The following is a 27,264-nucleotide window of genomic DNA, read 5'->3' as shown; positions in this document are numbered from 1 at the left end:
AAAAAAATACCATCTTGACTTGTTATGACATGAACATAATCGCTTCTTTCACCATCACCAGGATCCGTAAAGCACACAACTGTAATATTATAAGCGGTGTATTTTTCTAAGCCTCCAATTATGGCCGATTGCTCTGCCAAAGGATCTAAAAGACTAGGTGGAACACTAATCACTTTCTTTTCAACATTCTTTTCTTCAAGATCGTCCCATCTCCATGCTTGAAGTTTATATCCCTATTGTAACGAAATAATTAAAACATGGCAGAAATAATAATATTATAAAATCAGATAAAATTCAATCATTATAGATACCTGATTGATTCCATTAATTTTTTGAGGATCTGGTGGAGTCCATGACACAGTAATCGACGTTGAATTGAAAGCTTTAGCTTTCACATCTACGGGAGGTGCTTCTGGGACACCTTCTTTAGTTTTAATCTTGGCACCTTCAGTAAATACACCCACTCCCTTGTCATTATATGCTGCTATTTGAACGACGTAGTCTTTCCATGTGATCAAGTCTTGAATCAAGTAATTTCGTTGTGCGGCATTTGTGATGTTCTGGTGGGTCCACGGACTGTGATTATAGCCATAAAGTCGGTATCGTATGACGTATCCCAAAATATGACCATTTCGATGCTCTTCTAATGGTGGTTGCCACTGGGTAATGATTTCGGATGACGATCGCGCAGAACCAACAAAACCCAATGGAGGACCAGAAGGTGCTATTAAATTAATTCAAAAATAGTTATTAATGACGCTATTCGAAAAAAACTAGGTTCTACAAATAAAATAATATTTTTGAAAAGGAAATTGTTATAATTTTATGTTTACTTTCATTTTTTTTTATTTCTACCATGCAAAAAATATTCTAGAAAAAATCTAAAATTTGATCATGCTTTATATATTTCATCTTTTCATATAATTAAATAATAAATGATAATTGTACAAAATATGTCGATAGTGCTTAAATTCAATAAGTACTTACATATTCAAAGTGTGATAATAAATCACTAAATTTTGGGAATATATCTGATAAAGCGATATCAAGCGACTAAATAATATATTAAGGCTAAAATCTATTTTAAAAAGTCACTTTATTCAGATATGAACCCATTTTTGAATAGAAAATTCAACACATTCCAAGCATTAAGTAGTGTGGCATTCAGCCAAATCCAAATCAAAGGTAACAAACCAATTTATTACTTTTATAAACGAAAGTCAACATAGTAAAAACATTTAAACCTAAACAAAAAAGCTCCACAAATGAACATCAAAATAAAATGAATGTACGGAAAGTCACAAAACCTAAAAACCATGAAATAAAAATCGTTGAATGATATTTGTAATGAAATTAAAATAACTAAATTAAGATTAAAATATATGTAAAATCGTACGCAATAGGAAAAAAAGTGAAAAAGTAAAATAAATAGGTGATCAATAGAATGACATGAAAAAGTCACAAACAAGTAATACCTTGACAGCATATCAAATCGCTGGCTGTGTAACAGTACAACAGCTGTGACTATTTTGAAAATTTTACGAAATATCACACAATTTGTTATAAAATTATAATTAATTATACTACATATTATACATATAAAGAAAGGTGTCAACACTGCAACATTGTTGTGCTTATTGGATTTATGGTCATATAAATAACCACACGATTTTGGGATAATTCCGGTTCAAATTCATCTAAGTAAATACAGTTTTTTACAATACATATGCTGAAATGGAAATGGTAGTACTTCTTTTTTGAATGAATAAGAATGAAAATGGAACGAAATGGTTATTTTTATATGGAAAAAATGTAATTATTAAATTTGCGAAATGTACACTAGTGTGTTATGCATATAATTTTGAAGAACTATAAGAAAGAGTGAATTGGTGTTCATGTTATTATATCCATAGTTTGAAATAATGTCTAGTCTAATGCTTTTTGTTAAGTATGACCAATTCCTTATCAAATATTACATAATTAAGTGACAACAAATATATAAATATATATCAAACCTTCTTGTGGTAGGATAATAACACCGGTGGGATCTGAAGGAGAACCTTCACCAACAGCATTAATCGCAGACACTCGAAATTGGTACGCAGAGGCTGCTTTCAATCCAGTAAGTAGCACCCATCGTTGAGTAGCAGATACATTACTCAATTCAGTTACCCAATTGAGTAAAGGATCAGGAATTGGACCTTGATTAAACAGAGATAAATTAGAAACTGGCTAGACGATAAATTAAATATAAAATAAAACTAGTATGTGTTAAATTATATACCAAGTTCAGGAACTTCTCGCTTTTGGACAATAAATTTTTTGATAGGAGAGTTGCCATCAAATCCCGGCGTCCAAGTGATGTTTACTGCCCTTTGAGCAGACGAATCCACTTTGATGGCTCTTAGATTGGTCGGAGCAAATGGCAATTCAATAACTGATAGCACAGCATGTCGGGTATAATTACCACCGGGTGATGTTACCGAGCAAGTATATTCACCAGCATCGGTAGCACGCACAGCACTCACTTCAAGACTACCATCACTTCCGACCCATACTCGTGAACCAGAAACCATTATTCTAAAAAAATAAACATAACCGCTATTATATAATTGAAAAAAAATAAAGTAAAAGATTAATCAAATTTTTAATTCGTACTGTTTATGATGAAACCAGTCAATGTTGAATGGAACACTCGGATCACTCGATACTTTACATTGTAATGTTGCTGTATGTCCCAAAAGAACTTTTGTGTCAACAGGGGGTGCAACAATTTGAGTGCGAACTGAAATTTACAATAATTAAAATATGCTTATTATGAAGAAAAAAAAAGTATAAAAAAAAAAACGCTTTAACATACCCATTACTGTTAAATAAGCTTCTCCTTGTACGTGACCAGCTTCATTGGCTCGGATGCATTTATATTTTCCCGTATCGGCGATGGACGTACCAGCAATAAGAAGTTCTCCTTCATCAAGTATTTGGACTCTACTGCTTGTATCTTTCGACGCAGTCAATATCGCCGTATCTACATACATATATTTGTATGAAGTAAATTTAAAAGAATCAAGTAAGTAACTTGGTATAAGATGCAAAATTCGCAATTTATAAATGAAATATCAATAATCAAAAAGGAAACATGATCCATACCGTTGAAATACCAGGTGATATTTGGAGTGGGTGCACCAGCCGCTTTGCAAGGAATAGTGGCATCTTTCCCATCCAATACGGTCAAGTTGGATGGGGCTAATTCCATCACTGGTATGGACGCTAATAAAAGATACAAGCCACACATTTGTTAATATACAAAACACTAGCAATAAGTGCACATACAAAATGAAAACGTTCAAAATATAAAGAGCTGTGAATTCATGCACTAAGGTGGTCACTACACAAAATAATAATAAATAAAAAACATCAAATTAATAGTGCAGTTTAACTTGCAAACACGTGATTATAAACGATATAGTACATACATCTTTATAAATACTTAGTATTTATCATATAAATTTGATATTGTTTAACAGACGATAAATAAGCAAAATTGTGAATGTTTGCCACCTAAGCCATATTATATTATATTTAAATTATTTATTATGAAGATATTGTATCTCAGTAAATAAAAATTTGTTAAATTAAATAAAATATTCTATGCTTTGGTAGTAAATAAAAAAACAGAAGTCGAAGAAATTGGTGCTTAAAGTAATTATTGTATCTTATATTATAATATTTATTAAATTATAATATAAACATTTGGAAATGTAGGATAGTAAAAAATGTATAAGCGTCTATCAAAATAATTATTTCAATCAAAATATTTTCATATCATTTGTAGGTTATAACACCGTTTGTGCCACATTAACTTAAAAAAATAAAACAGCACACTGCAAACAGAAATATGTGAAAACAAAATAAACGTGAAAAATCTAATCATGGTGCATCAGCTGTAGATGAGAGAGAACTCATCTACTATGATAAAAAAAAAACAATTCGACTTTTGATTAAAAGGAATAATTCTTACTGCCGGAATCAAATCGGAAAGTCTTTATTTGTTTGTCAGGTGATCTCATTCTGATGATTTTTGGTTGAGTTCCTCTTGCCAACCGTTTACGCACTAAATTAGTTGAATAATTTATTTAACAATTTGAGCGTTCAATTGTCTAAATTTATAAGCATAAATGTATGCTTATGTATTGTTAGTATTTAAAGATTTGATTATGTTCAGGTAATAGTAAAATAATGTCTTACTTTTTACTTTCAGCCATGTGTAAATGGAAGCTTCACCGGCGTCATTGGCGGCTATACACTGAAATATTCCAACATCTTCGATTTTAAGTCCTTTGATAACGAGCGATCTGTCTTCTTCCACAGAATATCTTCCGCCACCAAATTCAATATCGTCAATTTGATTATCATCAACAATTACTCCTGTACTACCAACTTTTTTCCCATCTTTATACCATGCGATGCCTGGCGGTGGTACACCCTGCACGTCACAGTCAAGTTTTATAAACGCGCCATATTCACCCAAGGTCTCAGACTTCAAATTGCTTAAAAATATTGGTTTTTCTTGAACAAACACGCTGGACGTCGCAGTAATGGTCGGATACCCTCCAGTTTTCAATCTGACCTGGCATGTGTACTGACCAGTGTGGGTCAGATTGGCAGAAATCAGATTCAAGGTACGGTTCCATGGATCGGCCAAATCGTAAGTAATACCAGCGGTGTCAACAATAATGCCATCTTTGAACCACAACGTTTCAAGTTCATGCAGAGGACTGGCGTTAGCTATACACTGCAACTTTGTGATTTCTTGCCCCTTAACTGCTGTGACATCTTTAGGTTTGATGATTATTTCAGGTGGAATTTCAGCGCTGCCATCTCCTGTCACTTTAAGTATAATATATGGACTATTTTCTTCTTTGCCTAATTGAGTATTTATAGCACGCGCTCTAAAATAACGAAATACAAACACTTGAAAATATTTTAAATACTTATGAGTAAAAATAAAACTAGCCTGTTTATATTCAATTTACCTATATGCCTTTTCGTCTTCTTTGGAACTGGATAATATAACTAATTGATTACTTTCAGTTACAGCATATTTGCGATCGTATCGAAGTAGGCCATTTTCATCCTGCCAACTAACTGAAGGTGGAGGATTAGATTCTATTTGCGGCAGATTCAATATTGCAGCTTCTCCATATTCAACAAAAATTGTTTTTTCAGACGAATCTTCGAATATACCCATATCTGAAAAAAATAATTTAACTTATTATTGTCAATATTTAAAAAAATAAATCAGCTATCTAATTAAATTAAAAACTTACAGGCTACTTCAATGTGATTTTTTTCGCTAAAAATAGCTCCAACATCGTTTTTTGCTACACATTGATATGCTCCAGCATCTGCTCTTTGGGTGTTTATAATTTTATAAAATAATTCTGGTGAATACTCTCCCAGTGGTTCTCCATCTCGTAACCATCGATATAGCGGTTGAGGTATCCCTGAAAAAAATGTAGAAATTTAAAAAAAAAAAAAAAAAATAGCAACACAAAGTATGTAAAGTATATAAATAGAGCTAGAGTTTGTTCTGTAATTTTCGTGTCAACCCTCCGAGGTAATGGACTTTGGCCATTAAGCCAAGAAACTTCTTTATTCTCGTGGTTCCGACATCGGTGTATTTTTAATGATAATGCACTTGCACTGTTGAATCATTAATTCCGTTTTTCAACGACTATACAGCGTCGGAAGCGATACTCAATTTGGAGTACATTGTAACTCTTAATTATATTTAAAATTACAACTCGCATTATTACAAGTATAACTAAATATATACACGAAACAACAACCCCACTTTTGCCCATTGTTGGACACGTAATATATTTAAATTTGAGTGCGTGAAAAATGAACAATGCGGAATAAATGTAAAGTGACAAAGTGATAAATCACTTATTACTGTCAACTGAAAAGTATCTTACTATGGAGATTTATTTCAGTTATCAAATAAAAACAATGTACACATTTCTCGCGTATGTAAATTACACAATATGTATACTTTGAATTTGTAACGTATCTAAAAAATAGTAAGATAAAAAGTAAATCTCGAGGGAGATATGGATGACTGGATTTTAAACCGGAACAGGATGCACGTGATCCCCCTCCCGTGTAGAATAATGAACGATCCTAAAAAATGTGAGAATGCAACTGCAACACCGGCATTGAGAACACAGTTGAGGGGTTTCCGTTAAGGTCCTAGTTTTCTAGTATTTAGAAGTCGGTCACGTATGAAGTCATCGGATGCAATAGAAGAAAATGTTTAACCCTTTGGGTGTCAGAAACACATACATATGTATGTACATATCAAGAATGAAAATTCCAACGCGTCAATATAAAAAACCAGAATTCAATAACTCAAAAACAGATAATAAAAAAACTATAACGATGAAATAAGATATCAAAATGATGAAGGTATAATAATAATGTAAGGGGTAACTGAGTTCGGTGTAGAGAAAATTTTATACATATTAACTTCAGGTACGAAAGTATAGGGGTAAAAAACTACATATAAAAAACATTACAAATATTTTGGACACCAACATTTAGAAAATGTAATTTCAGGTTATCGGAAATCGTTTATAGTAAAATATAATTCATAAGTACATACATATATAGATGTGTTCATTTATTTTATGGTTTTAATTTTTATATAATACTAGTGTTTTCACCCGGCTTCGCTTAAACATGGCCAATCTAATAGTAAGCATTTTATTTTATTTTTTTCAATAGTTTTATTTTATTTAAATATTCATTTGTTTTTTTATTAAATTGAACGTCACGGATTCTACGAACCAAATATATATACATACAAAGTCTCTTTCGAAATTACATATATATTAGATTTTAATCAGTTTTTTTTGTTTGTGTTTTTAATTATGATGTTTGTTTTAGATTTTCAACTGGGTCATTTCGGTCACCAAAATATTATTAAATAAAATAATATGCTACATATGTATGTATATGTGTACAGGGCCGCCGAGAGGAATCCCGGGCCCTGGAAACAATTAATATTTCGGGCCCTATGACAAACTAAAAAAAAAGATCTTTTGAATATATATTTAATTTTTCAAAAAACCATCAGAACTATTAGAAAAATACGTATATGTTGGTTGTTATTTTTTTTTTTAAATAATTGAATAACAAAGTATGATATAACAGGTACGACTTCATTTATTTTTTAAATATATTATTGTTACGATTTATTATTTTAAATATATTATTGTTTTGATTTTCTCTGGAATCGGTCATTTGGACGTCCCGATATGGTGCCCCTCAAATATTCCGGGCCCTGGAATTTTACCCCAGCCCTCCCCTCTCTCGTCGGCCCTATATGTGTACATATACATATATCACTAATAAAATTATTATTATTTTATATATCTATGTTTAAAACTAAAAACTGGATAAACGTCACCCACTTTTCAGAAATTCATATTTCAAACACGTCTTACACGATATTTTTGCACCATCGTAATGGCGGAGGATCCATTTACTTATATTGATGATCAAAATGAGCAATATGGCTAAGTAAGAAAACGATTGGATAAGAGGCAAATTTTTTCCTGAATTGTAATCGGAAGTGAAACGTAAAGGAGGTATGTAAAAACAAGAATTTTATTCGAAAATTAATTAAATTATACAATAATTAATTATAATATATTTTATAACCCAGTCCAAAAAAAGGATTTCAAGATCATTCAGAATTTTAAATGTGTTCAAAATGTCAGACAGTGAAAAATAAAAACAAACATGCTTAAACTGAAAATATTTATTACACTTAAAATTTCCAATTTAAGGAATCGGTAAAAATAAATTAAATTTGCATAAAAATAAGCATTGAAACGAGCGAAAAAAGAACAGAACGGTTAGAGGTTAATTAATTTTTACGAAGAGGGTTTACGATATGCGTCGCACGGTACCTATAAAATCAAAATTTTAATCAAAATTGTAACAAAAGTATTCCCGCATGTACGTCGTCAATTTACTGTATAAAAATCTTTCTAATTTTAATACCTTTCGTTCGATAGCTATACATATCAATATAAATCGCATATATACATATGTACATACGTTAGAATCTCATTTACTAGGAAGCGGAACTTCGTTAACAGAACAATGCATAGTTAGCAGAGTCTTTCGCGAAAGTCAGCATTCTGAATGAGTCCAAGTTTCAAGCTGAAAAGCCACTCAAACGTATGTTAAACAGTTCAGCAGTTATTTAAAATCAAACGCTCGCAATATCAATCTAAAGTTTCGCGAAAGCTGCCTTGTGTTTTTCTTCTTACGAATGTGTGTATGTATGTATGTGTGTGTATATTTCGAAGCGGCTGAAACTTGCTGAAACTTTTATACAATGTATATCTACACTAACATGCGTAATTGTATATGCGATACGGGCGTATAGCTTTAGGCCAAAACTAAGGAAATGAAAATTTAACAAAATTAGTCAACCGGCGATAACTGTAAAATAATGCAAAACCGAGAGAAACGTTTATACATTCCGCTCGCGTAATGGATCACATTCGCAATAATATGCGACAAAACCAAATTTGGTTACAATACTTTATATTTCGTACGACTCGTTCATTTGCCCGTTATTTGTTTATTAAAACGTAGTTTGAAACTAATACATATATTGTATTTCAAATATTAGATACATAAAATTATTTATCCTATCCGTTAACTGTTGAAGCGTTTGCTCACGAGCACGTTACAAGTGAATCATCGGCTTTACACTCAATCTCATGAATTAGAATTTGCTTAAACATATATGATCTGCTTTTTATCATACATACTCGTATATACGTAATGTAATCTAATGTTTTAACATTAGATAATATTCAGCCAAGTTTTGCTTACGATCCTGATTAACATTAGATAATATCCAGCCAAGTTTTGCTTACGATCCTGATTGATATTACGCAAAAATACATAATACATCTTTAATAATTTTAAAAGTGAAAATGATATTACAAAAAAATTAATCTGTTTGTTTTATTTGAAAATGGTGAATGATTAGCATCGAATATTTTTAGGGTTTTAATTAAATGAACTTTAATTTTGACCATTTTCACATTCATAATAATGATTTACACTCAAAAACATTAAATAAATTATTCCAACATTCAACAAAAATATGAAAAAAATTATCATCACTGGAATTTATTTATTTGCACTTTAAATTACGAATCGGAAAGTGAAATACTTCACAATAGACGTAAGGCAAAGATGAAACGACAACTCTTGCCAACTCAGTTTTAAACAAAATTTTAATGCCTAATTGACGTATCAGTATTGGAAATAATGTTAAGATGTACAAAGTTAATATTATTTATTTTTAAGTTAAGTTTTTGAAATAAAGTTCCGTGTACTGAGTGAATACTAATAATAGTTCAATGTTTTTTTTATTTATTTATTGTAAGATGTGATCTATCAGCATATACACATGTACATGTAACGAAACAAGACAAAATGCAAGGATTCGGTTTCAATGTGAAGGAAAATCAGTTTCGGTGTTGCGACAGGAGCTTGTTCAAACAGAAGTAGTGATGAGCCGACAACAGCTCAGAATACAGCTCGTATTTAATTCATAAGGTACACGAGTCTCCGACCGCTCGAGGACCAGCTCGCGTGAATGGATCGAGTATGAAATGAAAGCACCGCTAGACTCTGACGATGATATTCAGGACCAAACCAAGCTTTCAGGCTTTTGTCTCATCGCAGTATCCCAGAGGACCGCACGAACCAGAACCACTTTAGTTCACAGGTACTATGTATGTATACATATTTCTATCGCAACAACATTATAATAATAATTAAGTTGAATAAAACTCACCTAGAGCTGAGCATTGCAAAATTTTGGTACGTCCTTCACTGACTATACTTCCGGAAGCAGAAGGCTGGGTGCTGAAGCGTGGAGGTTGAAGTCCTGCAAAAAAGAAAAAAATCAATATTATTATAAATATATTAGATAATGTAAATTAGAGTGGTTATATTTAACACCGACGATCTGGTGTTAACAATATAATCGTACAAAGTATTCAACCCATATTGTATAAGATTAATATATTGTACCTCATTTTAAACAAAAAAAATATCAATAGGGGAGAATTATACTGAAATTTGATCAAAATATTGCTGGAAATTCCAAATGATTAATCAATTGAAAAATCAACGACGTGTAAAAGTGCCAGCCATATGTTGCGCCGAAGAAGCCTATGAAAATATGTTCATAAAAATAGCACATTTTATGAGCTTTTTTTTTGTTCAAAGATGCACGCACTTAATGTGAGCCATAGTCGACACGGAAACGAAGCTGCTGTACCGTATTATCATTTAGAAAAGTTCCCATCGGCTCCACTTAGTTTTCTTATTGAAACTTAAGTACTAGTACTCACCGAGAATGCGCTGAGGTAATTTCAAAAACAAAAACAAAAAAATGGAAGAGGTATTGTGTAACGATCACTACAAGGTGAAAGAAAGTCAACCGAAACTAACATCGGAAGACACGCATGTGCATCATTGACCGACGAAGAAAGGACGTGAAAAATCGCTGATGACGAATCACAGATTTGTGTCCAATTACTCATGCTGGTTTTGTTGCACTCGCGTGGGTCAACCGAGCGTGAGTAAAATGGATTGATGCAGTAACACTCTAAATGCAAAGAAGGAAAACAAAGAGAGCATTTCGATCAGATAAACAAAACTAGGAAAACGAAAATACATATTCACACGACGGTATGTATGTATGTACACGTTTAAATATACGGTATATATCGTTTAAAACAATTTTTACACACAATTCATATTACATTTTAGTACTACGATACCTGGTCAACGAAAAATTGACATTTAACACGTAATTCAATACTTCAATATAACATATGGTAAGTACACGTATTAACAAACAAAAAAGCGTAAATTTATTGGGCAAGGTATAAAATCGCACTGAAGCAACTGGAATTCCAAAAAATCCAATACGAATGGTATTCGTTGGGTGCAAGCAAAGATCGGCGTTCGATGGATGCTTTTCGCACAAGAATGGTTCGCTATTGTCAATTTCTTAGAAAAACCATGCTTTTTTGCACCCTTGCTTTGCACACTAATTGAGAGGTCTATTGTTATTTGAAAAGCATCCATCGACCGCCTAAGATAGTATGGTGTTACGTAAAAGACGATTTGATACATATGTACTAGGGAGTCCAATTTACTCTAATTTCCGTTTACCAGTAATCCGATTTTTTTTTTTTACAAATTATCGGATTCAAATATAATTTCCTAAAGGACTAAATTTTTAAGTGATTTTTTCAGTTTAATTTCATTTCATCAAAAAAGTCCTCTCCTTTCTCATATTTTTTTCTTCTGTGTAGGTTTCTTTCCCAAACTGAATTCAATCTATTCATCCAATTTATTCATTTATTCATCCAAACTGAATTTAATTTATTTCTAATAGTTGACTGAAGCCTTCATTTTACTAATAAAACATTTATTAGTAGATGGAACTACAATAGAACTACTATGGAAACTGATAGATTTACTACATCTTCCTTGTAAATCCGTTCTATTACTTTTACTATTATTTGTACATTTTTTTTTCTCCTGGGTGAAGCACTGGGTCGGACCAGCGTTGCCAGAAGATAAAATAAAGGAGAGGAATTTGATAAAACTCAGTGAATGTTTTGTTGATTTACCAGTAAATATGATAATTTACCGAGCTATTTTTCGAACCGTTTTACCGGTAATGGGATATGTACATATTGCCAAACTGAAAAAAGTTAGATTAATTAGTAATCGTTTTAGTAATTTCGTTATCAATAGCTTAATTTTAGGTATATTAATTATTGGAAGTATATTAATTATTGGAAGTATATTAATACCCATCACCTACTTGAGTGTTCTTAAAATTTATTAATCATTTTCATCACATGATACTAAAAATAGTTTTAAAGTCTACTAAGTCAAACTAAGTCTTACTCAGGCAATGTCCTAAAAGTGACTTTTAACTCAAAACTGTACATAGGATATCCAGTATCGCCATTTTCAATACCCTCAGCGTGTATGCAATTGAAATAGATAATATACATATGTACATACGTAGATAATGTGCATATAGATTATACCGCGATTTCAAACTCGTCTACAAATGAGTGTGATACTAAATTATTTAAATTAGCGAATCGCAAACTATTTCTAGTGTTATGTAGGAACTAAATCGGAAACCACCATCTAGCCGTGCACATTTCCGAGCATTAAGTTTATTATTCGAATAACTTAAGTCCACTCTGGTGCACAGAGAAATGCGCGGGGAATCCACACGGTCCCTGGTTAAAATTCCCGGAGCGACTGCTCGGGTGCACTTTTTGGAATTAGCACATGCATAGCGCTGCACTATTAGACTTTAATGAGGAACATAGACAAAGAATCCCTCTTTGGGTACGACCGAGAATTTCGTCGCTCAACTTTTTACTCGCCGACAATTTTAATTGCGCTTTTGGGTGTTTCCAAGTGACAAAACGTCGGCCACTTTTTTAACGGCCACTGTGTTACTCTCTTTCTCTATATCTGGAGTTCGGCAAATGAAAACGAATGAGGTTGCGAGACGGGAAAGTTAGCAAGTCGTAATTCGACTAAGGGGTGTCTAGAGTGAGAGGAGGGTGTACCAGTAATTAATTTGTTTCGCGAAAGCGTTCATTATATGCGAAATTTCGCGAGAATGGCATTTCGAATGATTTACGCATATAATCCGCGTGATGTACGCGCGATGTGGAAGAACTTCACCGTAGTGGTCCGGCGGCAAGCTGACAAATTCTCTGTTTAATTTGAGCATGTACTGTTATATTAACTGTGTTATCTAATGTCTAATCACTTACTGCCATTCCGAGTGTGTTGTGTCTGATATTATCTGAAATGCTTAAGCATGCTACATATGTACTTAGTTTGGTGCTCGAAACTCCTTCATTTTGGGAGGTCATGATGCAATGGCTATAAGAAATATTGTAATCGAAAAATGGATAAATGACGTAAAGCGAATATTTCTCCACACTTTCTTAAAAAAATTCGGATGTGACCAACCCATGACTGTATCTATGTATTTGAGGAATATAAGGTCACAAAACAAAATTCGATAATTAAACATACATACACGTTCACACATACCGGCTATTAGAGCATTTTCGATACAAATTGATCGCAAACAAAAAATACACAAAAGTTCTACTTCCAGTTATCGGATTTTGTTCAAATTTTTTTTATTACTTAAAATCACTATAAATATTATACAAATTAAATATCAAGAAAATAAAAATCAAAATAAAATAATGAAATATTATTAAAAAAAAAGTACTACTTCCGGTTTACGAATTCTGACCAAAACCTTATCAACTGCCAGTTAGTTCGTGGTCACAACATTTTTCACTTTTCTAAGAGGAAAAAATCTCACTTCCGATTTTTTATATTTTTATCACCTTGATACAATAATTATACTTGAATTTCTTCGTAAAGAGCACACATGTCTAAGGGGTCGAAAAAATAGTGGAAGGAAATTCGAACAAGAATAAACTGTAAACTGCCACTTCCGTTTGACGGATGCTGACCAAAATTTATACATAACTTGGTATTAAGCTTAAACTTCTAGATATTTATTTATTTATTTTAAACAGACCATTGTGGCATAACAGGAATTCCTAAAGCGCCACAATGGTCAAAAAATATAACACAAAAAAGAAAAAAAACAAAATAACAATTAAACATAAACATAAATACATCCATACATACATAAAAAATAGCATTTAATAATAACAGATAAAGTAAAAATATCAAATAAAATATAGCATAAGGAATGCCTTGCACCTACAGCCAGTTTCAATAAATATGTAAGAAACAACTACAAATACAAAACATCCCTGTAAGGCCCAAATGGAAGAGAGTTAATCAAAATTTCACTCATAAATCACAATCAATCATGAAAACAATGATGAGCGCAGACTACCAGATAAATGGGTTAGAGTAATTTCCGACAATTTACGCTCACTAAGGTGGAAAATATCACATTCAGTCTCGGCAGCAACGATTTCATTAAGAAGTCGGATAGCTCTTGGAATAGGAGCCATTCGAAAAAGGACTGTGCGGGCAGGAGGTACAGCCAGCAAATGATGATGTCTACCACGCACATAGTGATTAGGGACATAAAGCCCCAACTGCTCCAGCAACAACGGGCATGACGTATTACCACGTAAGAGCAGGAGAACGAAACGAATTATATGAAATTTCAGTTCAATAAACCAAAGGGTTTTTGAATAAAACTTAAAAAACCTCGATTATCTAGTACTAAAAAGTACTACTTCTGGTTGAGGTAAAAATATTTAAATAATATTAGGGTATTATATTTATAATTTCTATTACATGTAAAAAATTTATGTAAAGAAAGAGAAGGCACCATTCTAGTCAACTTGAAAATTAAAAAAAAGTTAAAGTCGTATCGAGAATTTCAGGAATCGATACTAAGTTTCAGTTCGATAGGATGAATGGTTCTCAAAAAATCCCTAAAAAACACGGACACGCAGACACACATTTTTTCTAGATCATGAAAACGTGATCAGTGTTCGATTCTGAGTTCGAATCAGTCAAAATCTCGAGTTCAAATTTTCGCATGATCACAAAACTTCATCTATTATTACTACGTACATACATATGTAGATAAAGTAAAAAGCTTATCATTACTAAGAAACGCACTCGTTGCCATATCGTTTTAAAATTTATCAGATGTGCGATAAAATAATTGTTGCACTCAAACCATCCGGGTGTTTTAAATTTATTCACAAAAGACAGTAGAAATTCGTCATGCGGGTTTTTCACTTTTAGGTAGGTACATATACTAAAAAAAATATTTTTGCAACTATAAATAGCTTAAGATATACTAAATATGCGAACATTGCTATTCCAATAATTTTAATAAAAACAACTTCGATTGTTTTGAAAACGATTGATTTCTTCCTTCTACGCATATAAATTAATTTATTTGAATATAAATTGAAATAAAACAGATAAAACGTCAAACGTATTAAATATGGATCGCACTTTACGGTTGAATATAAAGATAAAAACTGCACAATCAATATTACGAACGAATCACCATAAAGATAAGGTACGATGCGATATGATAGTACGACATATTCAACAGAAAATATTCCAACATATGTACATATTTATACATATGAATAAAGATCAATTAACAAGGGCGGTTCTTTCTCGAAAATGGTTAACGACTACGTACAAAGTCCAACACCTGAACTGTTAATTATTAACTCAGGTTATCTCTTAATTGACCCAGCACGTTCAGTCAGAGCAGTAAAAAGCTTCCGTCGAACCGGTCGACTTAATAGAATATTACTTTTTTTCAAACAGACAAATAATCAAGCTGGTACCACCCCGGCAGCTAATTTCACACATTAGCTCGAAATTGCTATGAAATTATTTAAAACGGAAACGCGCGTAAAAACGCAAAATTACTCAAACGCACGTAAAAAACACGATTGTCGAAACACACGATGAAAAGAATTAAATTGTCAACTTTACGGTCAAATTCAAACGTGCAATCTACATTAAATATAAAAGCATTTAAATTCTTTGTATAAGCAAACCACTGTTTGTAATATCTGCGACGCGAACCACATGTTGAGAGTCTCCACATATGCGTGTAATTAACGTCCTTTTTAAGCAGCTTATACGTGTGCGTCGATCAAACCGAGTAACCAGACAGATCAATCTGGGAGATAGTTGTGGAAGATTTCGGATAGCGTAATTGCCTGTGTTGAGGTTTGATCAAAACATATTTGTAGTTAAGGCCATTTCATCGGGTTAGATTTTCGGCTTTGATAATATAAATTGAATGCTCAATAATTAAAGGTGTACTGCAAACTGGTAGCGACCCAACCTTACGATGAAATTCACTTTATGTATGCATACTATCGCACTCTAAATTGTATGGAAGAATATGTAAATCAAGAAGGAAAAAATACAGTTTCATTAGGCATACTTTGCAGCTGTATAGTAGTAGTCATATTGTTACAATACCATCCTCTGGGAAATATTGTGCCAGAGGAGCATAAGAAATTCAAGACAAATATAATATTATACTCGTACAAGTGGGACAAATTTTGTGCATCCCCAGTCTATATGAAAAAAAAGCCAGACAGTAGTTTAAATCAAGTGAATAAAATGGTCGTTGAGGTGACCTATTTATAAATTGATTCAACGACAGAATTGATTGGAACACATCACTAACTCAACAACGTCGATTTTAGTTGCAAAACTGCCACCCGCATAGCATTTATGTACAAACTACATATGTACATATATCCATATGAGACTCAAAGAAAGCCCTTTATATATGTAGAACATCTTTTGCCACGAGAAAAATTACCTTTTTTTATATAAAAATCCAATCAATTGGCGTAGTACCTAATACTACATTTTTGATAAAATGAGAATAAATAATTTGACTTATGGGAGATTCTTATTTGTCTCACGCAAAAGAGTGCGCAATATTGTTGCACCATAAACCTTTCTTTTTCAAAGTAATTGCGCGTGAGTGCGTCCAAGTAACGGCATATATCAAGAACTTTTTGTACTAAAAGCGCATCGTTGAGCTCAACTTCTTTTAATACATTTAATGGATGAAAACGGTCCAGTCATAACTCACGGGCTGGTCTCCATGCTGGAACAAAACAACAAAAACATACATACGGGATTTTACTTTACACTTAAAAACTTATGTGGGTGCAGATGCGCTTCGTGCGAGTACACTTTGTCATACAAATGCACGCTGCGATTGCAACAAGATGGCTTGTTTCGCTATGGAACTTCCTCAGGGAGATGAGAAAACGAGGGTGATCATTGCCTTCACACTGATAATGCTATACAATGGTCGAATTAGTACGGATACTACACTATTTTCCTAATTATATGTACATATTGACTTAACAGTGGAAACTATATATGTACATATGGGTTACACGACAATTGGTGCAAGTCCAAAATGTTCAACGACAAAATGTACCCGAAAATTAGTGCACTGACAAAATGTACCCGCGACAAAATGTACCCGCGACAAAATGTTTAAGCGACAAAATGTTCAAAAATGTTCAAAATGTTCAACCGTATCCAATATTTTCTTATTTAAATTGAAAAAAAAAAACTTTCTGAGCGTATGAACTCCAGATTACATTGCATTAGTTTATATGGCAGGGCTTCTCAACCGTCTCCAAAATTTTCTTTATTTCAAATGAATAATTTACTTTTTATCGTACACATCGCGGGCGTTATTAAATTAGTATAAATGACAGGGGTTCTCAACCGTATCCAATATTTACGTATTTAAATTGAAAAAAAAACTTTCTGAGCGTATGAACTGCAGATTACATTGCATTAGTTTATATGGCAGGGCTTCTCAACCGTCTCCAAAATTTTCTTTATTTCAAATGAATAATTTACTTTTTATCGTACACATCGCGGGCGTTATTAAATTAGTATAAATGACAGGGGTTCTCAACCGTATCCAATATTTACGTATTTAAATTGAAAAAAAAAACTTTCCGAGCGTATGAACTGCAGATTACATTGCATTAGTTTATATGGCAGGGCTTCTCAACCGTCGCCAAAATTTTCTTTATTTCAAATGAATAATTTACTTTTTATCGTACACATCGCGGGCGTTATTAAATTAGTATAAATGACAGGGGTTCTCAACCGTATCCAATATTTACGTATTTAAATTGAAAAAAAAAACTTTCCGAGCGTATGAACTGCAGATTACATTGCATTAGTTTATATGGCAGGGCTTCTCAACCGTAATATAAAATCTTATAATGAAAATAAATAAATAAAAGCCAAAATTACAAATCTTTTCTTCATATGAAATAAGTTGTATTCAGTTGAAAACAAAACAAAAATCATTTAAACATAATATGAGCATACAAAATAGATAAAGAAAAAAGATCATCATTTGACATGTATTTTTAAAATCATTTTTAAATTTTTTACTTAATTTTGTAATAATATTTATTTTAATAAATAAACAATATTCAATTAAAATAATACATCATTAATTGTAAGATTAAAAGTGATCTGCTCTCAAATAATGGAATCATCATAGTTCGAACTGTTGAAATGCACATGTCATTAAATTTAAAACATTAAAACACAAAATTTATCAATTTTCAGATTAAAACAATAATTGTTAAATTAAAAATTTAAAATACCTAACATCAGTGACAAATTTAGTTATAATATAATTGCTTATCAACAGCTACCGCTGCATAAAAAATATTGATGTCATTTAAAAAATTTGAGTATATTATGACTTAATTTATACATTCTTAAATAATAAGAAATAAATAAGCAAAAAGTTGTGCATTTGATGGTTAATTCATACGTTCTTCTCTCGCCTTTACTCTTCTTTGAATTGGGCGACTTCATGTTTTCGTTTTTTGGAGCAGCTCTTTTTCCCCTTTTATATAATTATATAGTTCAATGCACGACATTTTATAATACATACACTTTTTTATAACACGCTTTTCACTGTGTCAATATAATGCGAATTGCGCTCATCTGTTCAGTGAGCTTTATGTAATTAATGAGAACACACGTTCAACATAGGCATTTTGCGGTGGGATGGTGAACAAGTATTGTTAACTTGATAACCTTATTAGAACTTTATAATACCAGAGAAATTATAAATTTATTACATAGATATATGTATATTTTTCTATAATAAATGTGATCGAGCTTATCAACTGTGAATAGCTAAAAATTATTATTCTAATGCTACAAACCGAAGTTGAAGAGGACATTGAAGAGATTTCGAACCCACCATTTGCCTATTGTCCTAGGGTTTTACGCAAAGAAAAAAATGCATTCAATAGCCTCTAACATGAGGGTAGTAAAATTTTATAACCCATTTGTCTTTTTACATATTTTCGTCCATTTGTGTAGACAATTCATCTGTCAATCATAGAACTAATTTCAAAATATATTATTGTTTTGCCATCTCTATTCAACGCGCGTGATTTTTTTTACATTTACATTTTAATTGCATTTTACATCAATCGTGTGTCTTTTACATGTCAAAATTAAATTTTGTATGCAACTCTTACGCATAATAGTTAGTTGTAAATGATGCAATATTAATGTGAAACATAAAGGAGGTATGTAAAAATAATTTTAGCTGGGGATTAAGGAACCCGTTGCCCAAAAAAAAAAAAGGTTGACTATTGTAAATTTCTAATGTCTGCCTTTTTTACATACCTCCTTTTTTCTCCAATACAATGTCCGATTCATACATTTGTTTTTTGTTAAACACTAAGTAAAATCTCTCCATCATAAATCCTAATAGTCGTAATTCGAGACTTGATTGTAAAATAATACATTAAATTTATCTAAATTAATATTTGATATTCTTGCCTTATAATTGTATAATGAAATATTAAGTTTAAAAAAAACTTTCATTTTACATATAGCTTGCGAATGTACACTAGAAGACTTATTTGCAGAAGAAATAAAATAATTGCATTTTTAAACAAAATTTTGGAAAAAAATTATGTGAATTTGATTTAGAGACGCCGTAAAGGTCACATTCAATGTTAAAACTCGAAGTACACGTGACCGCTGGCTGGGAACTGTTTTATCAAAATAAAACGTGGCGATCAACGTTTATTTATTTATATATTATCTTAGCTATCAAGCTAATTTTAAAATTACTTAACTCTAAAATTTATAATTATCTTATATGTACTGTCCCTCACAGAGGTCTTCGGTGTTAAACTAATTCAATGACATACGCTTAAAAACTAAATTATTCATTTGAAATAAAGAAAATTTTGGAGACGGTTGAGAAGCCCTGCCATATAAACTAATGCAATGTAATCTGGAGTTCATACGCTCGGAAAGTTTTTTTTTTCAATTTAAATACGTAAATATTGGATACGGTTGAGAGCCCCTGTCATTTATACTAATTTAATAACGCCCGCGATGTGTACGATAAAAAGTAAATTATTCATTTGAAATAAAGAAAATTTTGGAGACGGTTGAGAAGCCCTGCCATATAAACTAATGCAATGTAATCTGGAGTTCATACGCTCGGAAAGTTTTTTTTTTCAATTTAAATACGTAAATATTGGATACGGTTGAGAGCCCCTGTCATTTATACTAATTTAATAACGCCCGCGATGTGTACGATAAAAAGTAAATTATTCATTTGAAATAAAGAAAATTTTGGAGACGGTTGAGAAGCCCTGCCATATAAACTAATGCAATGTAATCTGCAGTTCATACGCTCGGAAAGTTTTTTTTTTCAATTTAAATACGTAAATATTGGATACGGTTGAGAACCCCTGACATTTATACTAATTCAATGACATCTTAAAATGATATTCAATGAGTCACAATGACATTCGCTTAAAATGTAATTGTTCAATTTAAATAAGTATATGTTGGTACGGTTGAGAACACCTTTAATTTATAATAATTTAATAACATCCGCGATCTATACGATAAAAAGTACCATATACATCGATAAATATAATACAATAAAAAGTTACTTTTGCCATTAAAATAGGATAATTTAGGATTTTTGAACATTTTGAACATTTTTGAACATTTTGTCGCGGGTACATTTTGTCGCGGGTACATTTTGTCGCGGGTACATTTTGTCGCGGGTACATTTTGTCAGTGCACTAATTTTCGGGTACATTTTGTCGTTGAACATTTTGGCCTTGCACCAATTGTCGCGTCCCCGTACATATGTATGTATTGTAAAAACATCGATGTGAGAATATGATTGATAGCCATCCTTATCAGCTAGTGATTAATAATAAAATACAACGTTAGATAAATGTTTTATGACATACATTTCGAAGATTCCGTAATGAAATCCCACTCTATCAATGGGTTAAAGGGTCAGAATTTCTATGCGTAGGTTCTTGCGCGTGTTCTATTGAGTCAGACAACAAAGGCTACTGATATATTATGTATTAAAATTAGTGTTTATATAAAATTATCAATTTGATAAGTAGTAATATAACTAGAATCCGGTTACTATTATATTATACCAAACATCATGCGTGTATGTTATGTGGTGATCGATCGCTTTGCCATTATGTCAAGTATATGGAATCAAATTGGCTTGGATGTGTGGTAGCAATGCTAAAAAAAATAAAATTAGGCTAATGTTGGTTTACTGAAATTGGAAATAATGGAACTTAAAAGGATTGCTTGTATGTAAAATATCATCGATTTATATTAATGGGCCATTATAAAAACATTTTAAATTGGTGATACGGTATGATTTGTATATGTATATGAAACGACGCAAGTAATTCCTTTTAGGATCGCTTAGAAATAAAAACTAAAGAAATAAAAACATCGACCTTTGTCCCAAGATAATTGGGATAAGGATAGGATTATCCACAGATTATCCCAGTTATCCGACATTCCCTTGTTTCCTTTAATGGATAGCAACTTTAAGAATAATTTCATTTCGTACAAATAATGCGATTTTCCGACATTCTATAACACAAATCTTCTTTTATAACCCTCTTCAGAAATAAATCTTTCCATTGGTAATCTAAAGCGACGTATTTCATTGTATGAAATCAAATACGTAGTAAAAAACACAGGAAACTAATATATGTAAGTTGAATAAAAGCGCCCTAATTGGATATGATATATCAAGTCGAAAGCATAATTTAAAATTTGAGAAGCAGCAAAGTGTTTTCGACAAACACAAGTGGTTTAACTAAATCGCACTAATTAAATTACGCGCTTGCAAATCCAGACCATGCATGCTGTGCTAACAATAATACCACTTGAACCGACCAACATAATAAATTTAATAAGGGACCATCGTCGAGTGGTAATACAACCCTTTCAACGACAGATGTCCTCAATGAGCGAGCTAATGTGGATGCATATGTTGTTGTGTGCACATATCGGTGCAGTCTGAGCGGGTTAACTTGGACAACGTACGACGTTGTCAGATTGAGGGTGTGTGTCCGCTGGGATATTCGATCCTTGCGAGAGAGTGAACATCCTGGGATTATTTATGGATTGTGTAAGGTGGAGGAGTAGCCTTGGGTTATAAGCTACGTTTATTGGACACGGTACGGTAATCCATCTAAATATGAAGATAAGCCCGGAGGCTTCACGTGCCTCTCGCTACTAAATGATAACATAATTTACTCACGGGTGAGTAGCGATCGTGAAAATACTCTCGTGCATTTTGAATGTATCGCTCGCAATCAAAAGGTTAATTCTTTGTGAATTTGATTTTCACCAAGTCAACTGGCTGCATATTTAAAAATTTCAATAAAAGGTTCATCACACAAATAATAAATATGACACTGTTTAATGAAATGTACTACGGAACTCCCTTTTCACGTTCGAAGTTTACTGGTTGCTAACCAAAATATTTTTTTATGTATTCAGAAGGAAAGTATCGATTAAATGAATTACGTATATACGTATGAAACATATTTTTATTTATTTTAGTGAGATATTCAACATCCAAATTGTATCCTACTTGTGTATCAAAATATCAAATAAATAAGAAAAACACATCAAATCATTAACATATATTTATATGTACATACATATGTAGATTCTATTAATTTATACAATAACTAAATACGTAGCTTAAATATGAAAAAGATCAAAATCTCTTTAATAATAATATATACATACGTATCAGTGGCGTTCCGTAACTTTTAAAACAAGGGACTAGGTATGGACAAAAATATGAGTTTGATTTTTGGGCCAACAAAAATATCATAAGTAGCACGCCTTTCTTAATAGCATCTTGTTTGTCTTCAAAACTAAATCTTCAGAATGATTTGTTGAACAATCGATTAAGAATGTAACATTCCAAGGCCTCGTTATTTGTTTTCGCGAATCGTTTCGTGAGCCGAGTCTTTTGCTATATTTGTACTCAAGAAGTTGTTTAAATGTGTTATTTTAACAAAAAACAGTTCAGAATGATGTTTGATGGACACAAATTAGATTATAATTAATGAAAATTCCATAAACTCTTGCGGAGATGAGTTAATTAGAAAATGTTTTGTCTTTGACAGAACGACTATACATAACAATTCGACAGTACCACTCAGGGAAGAGAATTGAGACGGCGAGGCCGCGCAAGCGAACGGCGCGGCGGACCATACCATAACATTCCACTACCACAACTACCTCAGCCGATTAAGTATTAAGTAATTAGCTAGGGCCGATTCCTGTTTCTGAACTTTGCTAATTCGAGTGGACAATATCAATATAGACAACGATATTGAATTCATTGTAATTGATTGTTGAGATTTAAATTTTAGAAGATTTTAGAGGACTAACCTAATAATCCCTCTAGTCCAATAACGGCACGCCACTGGTACATATTTATACTTATGTAACAAACTATTTCAAAGCAAATACATATATGTTCTTGATAAGGGTCGTAAAGGTCACCTAAATTATAATATATTATGAAAATATTTAAAATAAGTTACACACAAATACATATAAGAAGTTCAACTACATAAATGCATATATCTAATATATAATTTCGTACTTTATATAAAGATTCAGCAAATCTTCGAACGTTCAATTGATTAAAATGCCGAAATGAAAATATTATACGACGGTTCAAGAAACTTGATGCAATTAAACGACCCTTAAAAATCAGATTATACACACACACACACACACCCAATCATAAAAACAATAAAACTTCTCATAAAAATACGAAGAATAATTATATTCTTATCAAAGTTTTTGTTCGAAACACCCAGATCATATCGTAACAATGAATTATTTTAAAAATGAAGGACGCACGTTAGAGTTAAGGCAATTAAAAATACGAATAAGTTATACTAAACCTTTCTCAATTTTACATAAAAAAATCGGGTCAGTATTCATCACACATGTCAGTGCAGTTATTTGGTATCATGCAAAAATCTTCATTCATAACACGAAAAATAGCCACGATGTTTAGAATTTCCACTCACGTAGCATATCCTTTTATTTACTTTTTGATATTGGTGCGGTTTTCTGCTCCCCTCCCAACCCCCATTTCGGCGAAATAAATATATAAATTTTATAACAGTTATTTCAAAATAGTTCAACGGCTTCATCGGTTGTCATATGTGATAAATATAGTCAACGGATGTCCAATATTAAAATAGCTATTTGTTCACCTCACTGTAGTACGCTTTCTAGGTGTTTATGAAGTACCGTTGAATATTAATTAAGACATTGTTGGTAATTGTGAAGTAACCCGAAACTGTTGCTTCAACTACCCACTCTTGGAAAAGCCGTTGAACCAAGATTTAATAAATTATTAAATATCAAATCTTAAGACAGTGCGTATGTTTTACGATAATCGAGTTAACTACATATTGCGTTAAAAGTAGATAAAATAATAATCAGTTACAGAGTTAACTCGATTCAACAATAATATGGAATTTCTGATCACTGTTGATATGTATGTATTTATGATGTAATTAAGAGAACGGATGCAATTTAACCCTGTAACATCAATTTTCAGATTAACTCGATATCTGCCGCTTTATCTCGCAATTACAACCTGCAATTATTCCAAAGAATTATAATTAAGTAATGTATAAAAAACGTGAATCGGTACAAATTAAAATTGATCTACTGTGATAAATTAAAAAAATTACGATGAAAAAAATTTATCGTGGAAAAAATACACATTGAAATTTAACAAGAATAAAAATGAAATTTTTCGAAATATTAGAATTTCTGGCAAAACAATAGCATGATTTTTTTTCAAAAATAAAACATCAAATTGAACTAAAACAATAAATGTATCGACATACCACATTTATTCCTACATTCTGGTGATTTTGGAGACATATCTTGATTTACGATCGCACTCGAAAAGGTTTCTCGGTGAAATGTTGGAATATAAGATCTCAAATCTCTCAAAGTATGCAATATGCAAATATATGCAATATAATGCTTTGTTAAATATTTCAGACTTTTGACTGAGGGTTAAAATTCCCAGTTTCTACGCTGATTTAAATAGCACAGAAACTAGTAGGTAGATATACGAATTTCTGAACAATCCTTGTTAGAACAGTGTACATAATATTTTTGCAAAATCATAGGAGGCATATTCGAGCTCCATGTCCCCGAAGCTAAATAATAATGAGGTGATTAAGGGTTGTGCGGTGAACTAATCGAAAACTAGGCAGTGCGTCAGGTTGTTTAGGCCCGACTCAACGCCGTGATTTCGATGTAAATAGAGGTGTACATTTTACATGAAACCATCGCGCGGTTTAATAATTTACAACGTCGGATTATCAAGCGTTTGCGAAAGGTCGTCGGTGGTGAAACGGTTCAAAAATAATTGAAAACTTGACATAAATAAATTTTAAGATTGTGCAAAGTTTCAAACAAAGTGTCCAATGGTAAAAACGTAATGTGCCAGAAAGCAGGCGTTAAATTGCGTCCCACCGCAGAGCAAATCCTAGCGTATTTACGAGGAAAATTCGCTAATGAAAACTATTCACTTGCCGCCATTATCCTCAGGAGGAAAAGAGGACCGCTGTTAAAATAAATTTATTAGCCCAATTAGTAGCCTTAATTATGCGTGCTCGATTAAATTTATATTTTAATTTGTTACATCGAATATTAACCAAGCATAATGTAATGATCATAAGGACATTGTATTCAATAAACAATGTGTCTTACACAACTTTACATATTGATTATCATATATGTACATATGTATAGTAGTGCGATTATGCTATCTCTCCCTCTGCAAATGTTATAAGATATAGTGTGAAAACAATAAAATTATTGGCGTTTAAACAATTAAATCTGATAAAACGAGTGGGTGGCGGAAAGTCAAACATATAAGGTTACTGGCCACTAAACGTTAGCTTCTCGAAACTATTACATTCTAAAACGGAAGCGATATAAATTTCTATCGGTGACCAAACCACGCAAAATGGCAAAGTTTCAAACCGATGAGGAGAACGTAGAAATATTGCCCGAACCATTAGCGAAGTGAAACACAAAAGCCTTGTAAAAAAAGCCGAAACATGACCCGCACTCGGACCACCCAAATTTCCACTTGAAACCATCGATTATAACACGTTGTTCGAAGTGTGTTTTTTGATTTTTAAAAGCTTTTTATTATTATCTTATATCTATTTTAATAGCTACTGATCTACTAATCATTTTTTTTATTTTACAATTTTATTTTATTTGGTTAGTAATCATAGTATTATATTATTCTAATGTTAATGTACAGCATAATAGGAAAAAGAGCTCAAAAACCTATTTACAATCCTTATAAATGCTCATAATACATCTAATACATAATATTAATTAAAGACTCTCTAAAGTCGATGACCTAAAGCAGATTGTGTTTAGGTAATCTGTGTTTATACCTGTAGGGTATAGACATTTTGTTGTAATCACCGAGACTCTTCACAAGTGTGTTAGTATGGTTATGTTTCTGCTATTTCCGTCTTTTCAACCGTTACATGAATAACTCGTCGAAAATTTAAATACCATCGTGACTAAATCTGGTTGATCACATGACTGGTCACTGGCATTTATTTTTGACATTATTTAAGTCCATTGTTGATTATATGTAAATGTTACGAAATGGTTTGAAGGTCCAAAACGGTGATCGGATAAATGCACTCAAGAGAGCCGCACTTTCGAGACATCCAAACTTAAAAAAAAAAATGCTCAAGAAGAACTAACGCAATAGAATTCCACAAAAAAGCGTCAAGGGGTTATCCGAGGGTGCTAGTCCTTTTTTGTGAAATTCTTCTAGGGCGCCTTTGATAATTTGGATTTCTCGAAACTGCGCTGCCATTATTTAATGCAATTCAGTGCATTCTTCCGGGAATAGTCCAAAACAGGATATGATTGCTATAGCGTCACATAACCGTACCTCTCATGTTCCGCGGAGATCCTTGAAATAAGTAAAGTATAGGTAAAATATTTTTTCTCAGGAGGAATGACTTCATTTTCAGCAGCATTCAAAAGATGATCTATCACGACTTTATAACTGTCGGCACACAGCTGATTTTGTTTTGTCTTGATCCATTTTAAGTCATTTTCTTCGACTTTAAATATGAATCTACGGGAAATCTTTCTTAGCCCATTATTTAATTCCTGTTTTTT

The 27,264-nt window shown here is 32.2% G+C and overlaps 1 protein-coding gene across 1 annotated transcript in view; it reads right to left on the bottom strand.

The window, feature by feature from the left end:
* Positions 1-27,264, bottom strand: part of sdk (sidekick cell adhesion molecule) — a 123,932-nt gene that overhangs the window by 7,893 nt on the left and 88,775 nt on the right. The window contains exons 3-13 of the mRNA XM_077436158.1: positions 9,896-9,988; positions 5,331-5,507; positions 5,037-5,253; positions 4,249-4,952; positions 3,151-3,270; positions 2,861-3,028; positions 2,659-2,785; positions 2,285-2,580; positions 2,016-2,201; positions 312-724; positions 11-233 (exon numbers count right to left, since the gene is read on the bottom strand). Coding sequence (XP_077292284.1) covers positions 11-233; positions 312-724; positions 2,016-2,201; positions 2,285-2,580; positions 2,659-2,785; positions 2,861-3,028; positions 3,151-3,270; positions 4,249-4,952; positions 5,037-5,253; positions 5,331-5,507; positions 9,896-9,988 — 2,724 coding nt within the window. The remainder of the gene's footprint in view (positions 1-10; positions 234-311; positions 725-2,015; positions 2,202-2,284; positions 2,581-2,658; positions 2,786-2,860; positions 3,029-3,150; positions 3,271-4,248; positions 4,953-5,036; positions 5,254-5,330; positions 5,508-9,895; positions 9,989-27,264) is intronic.

The sequence above is a fragment of the Arctopsyche grandis genome, chromosome 8 (genome assembly GCF_051622035.1).
Source record: "Arctopsyche grandis isolate Sample6627 chromosome 8, ASM5162203v2, whole genome shotgun sequence".
Classification (NCBI taxonomy): Eukaryota; Metazoa; Arthropoda; class Insecta; order Trichoptera; family Hydropsychidae; genus Arctopsyche; species Arctopsyche grandis.
This window is presented reverse-complemented; position numbering and strand designations above follow the sequence as displayed.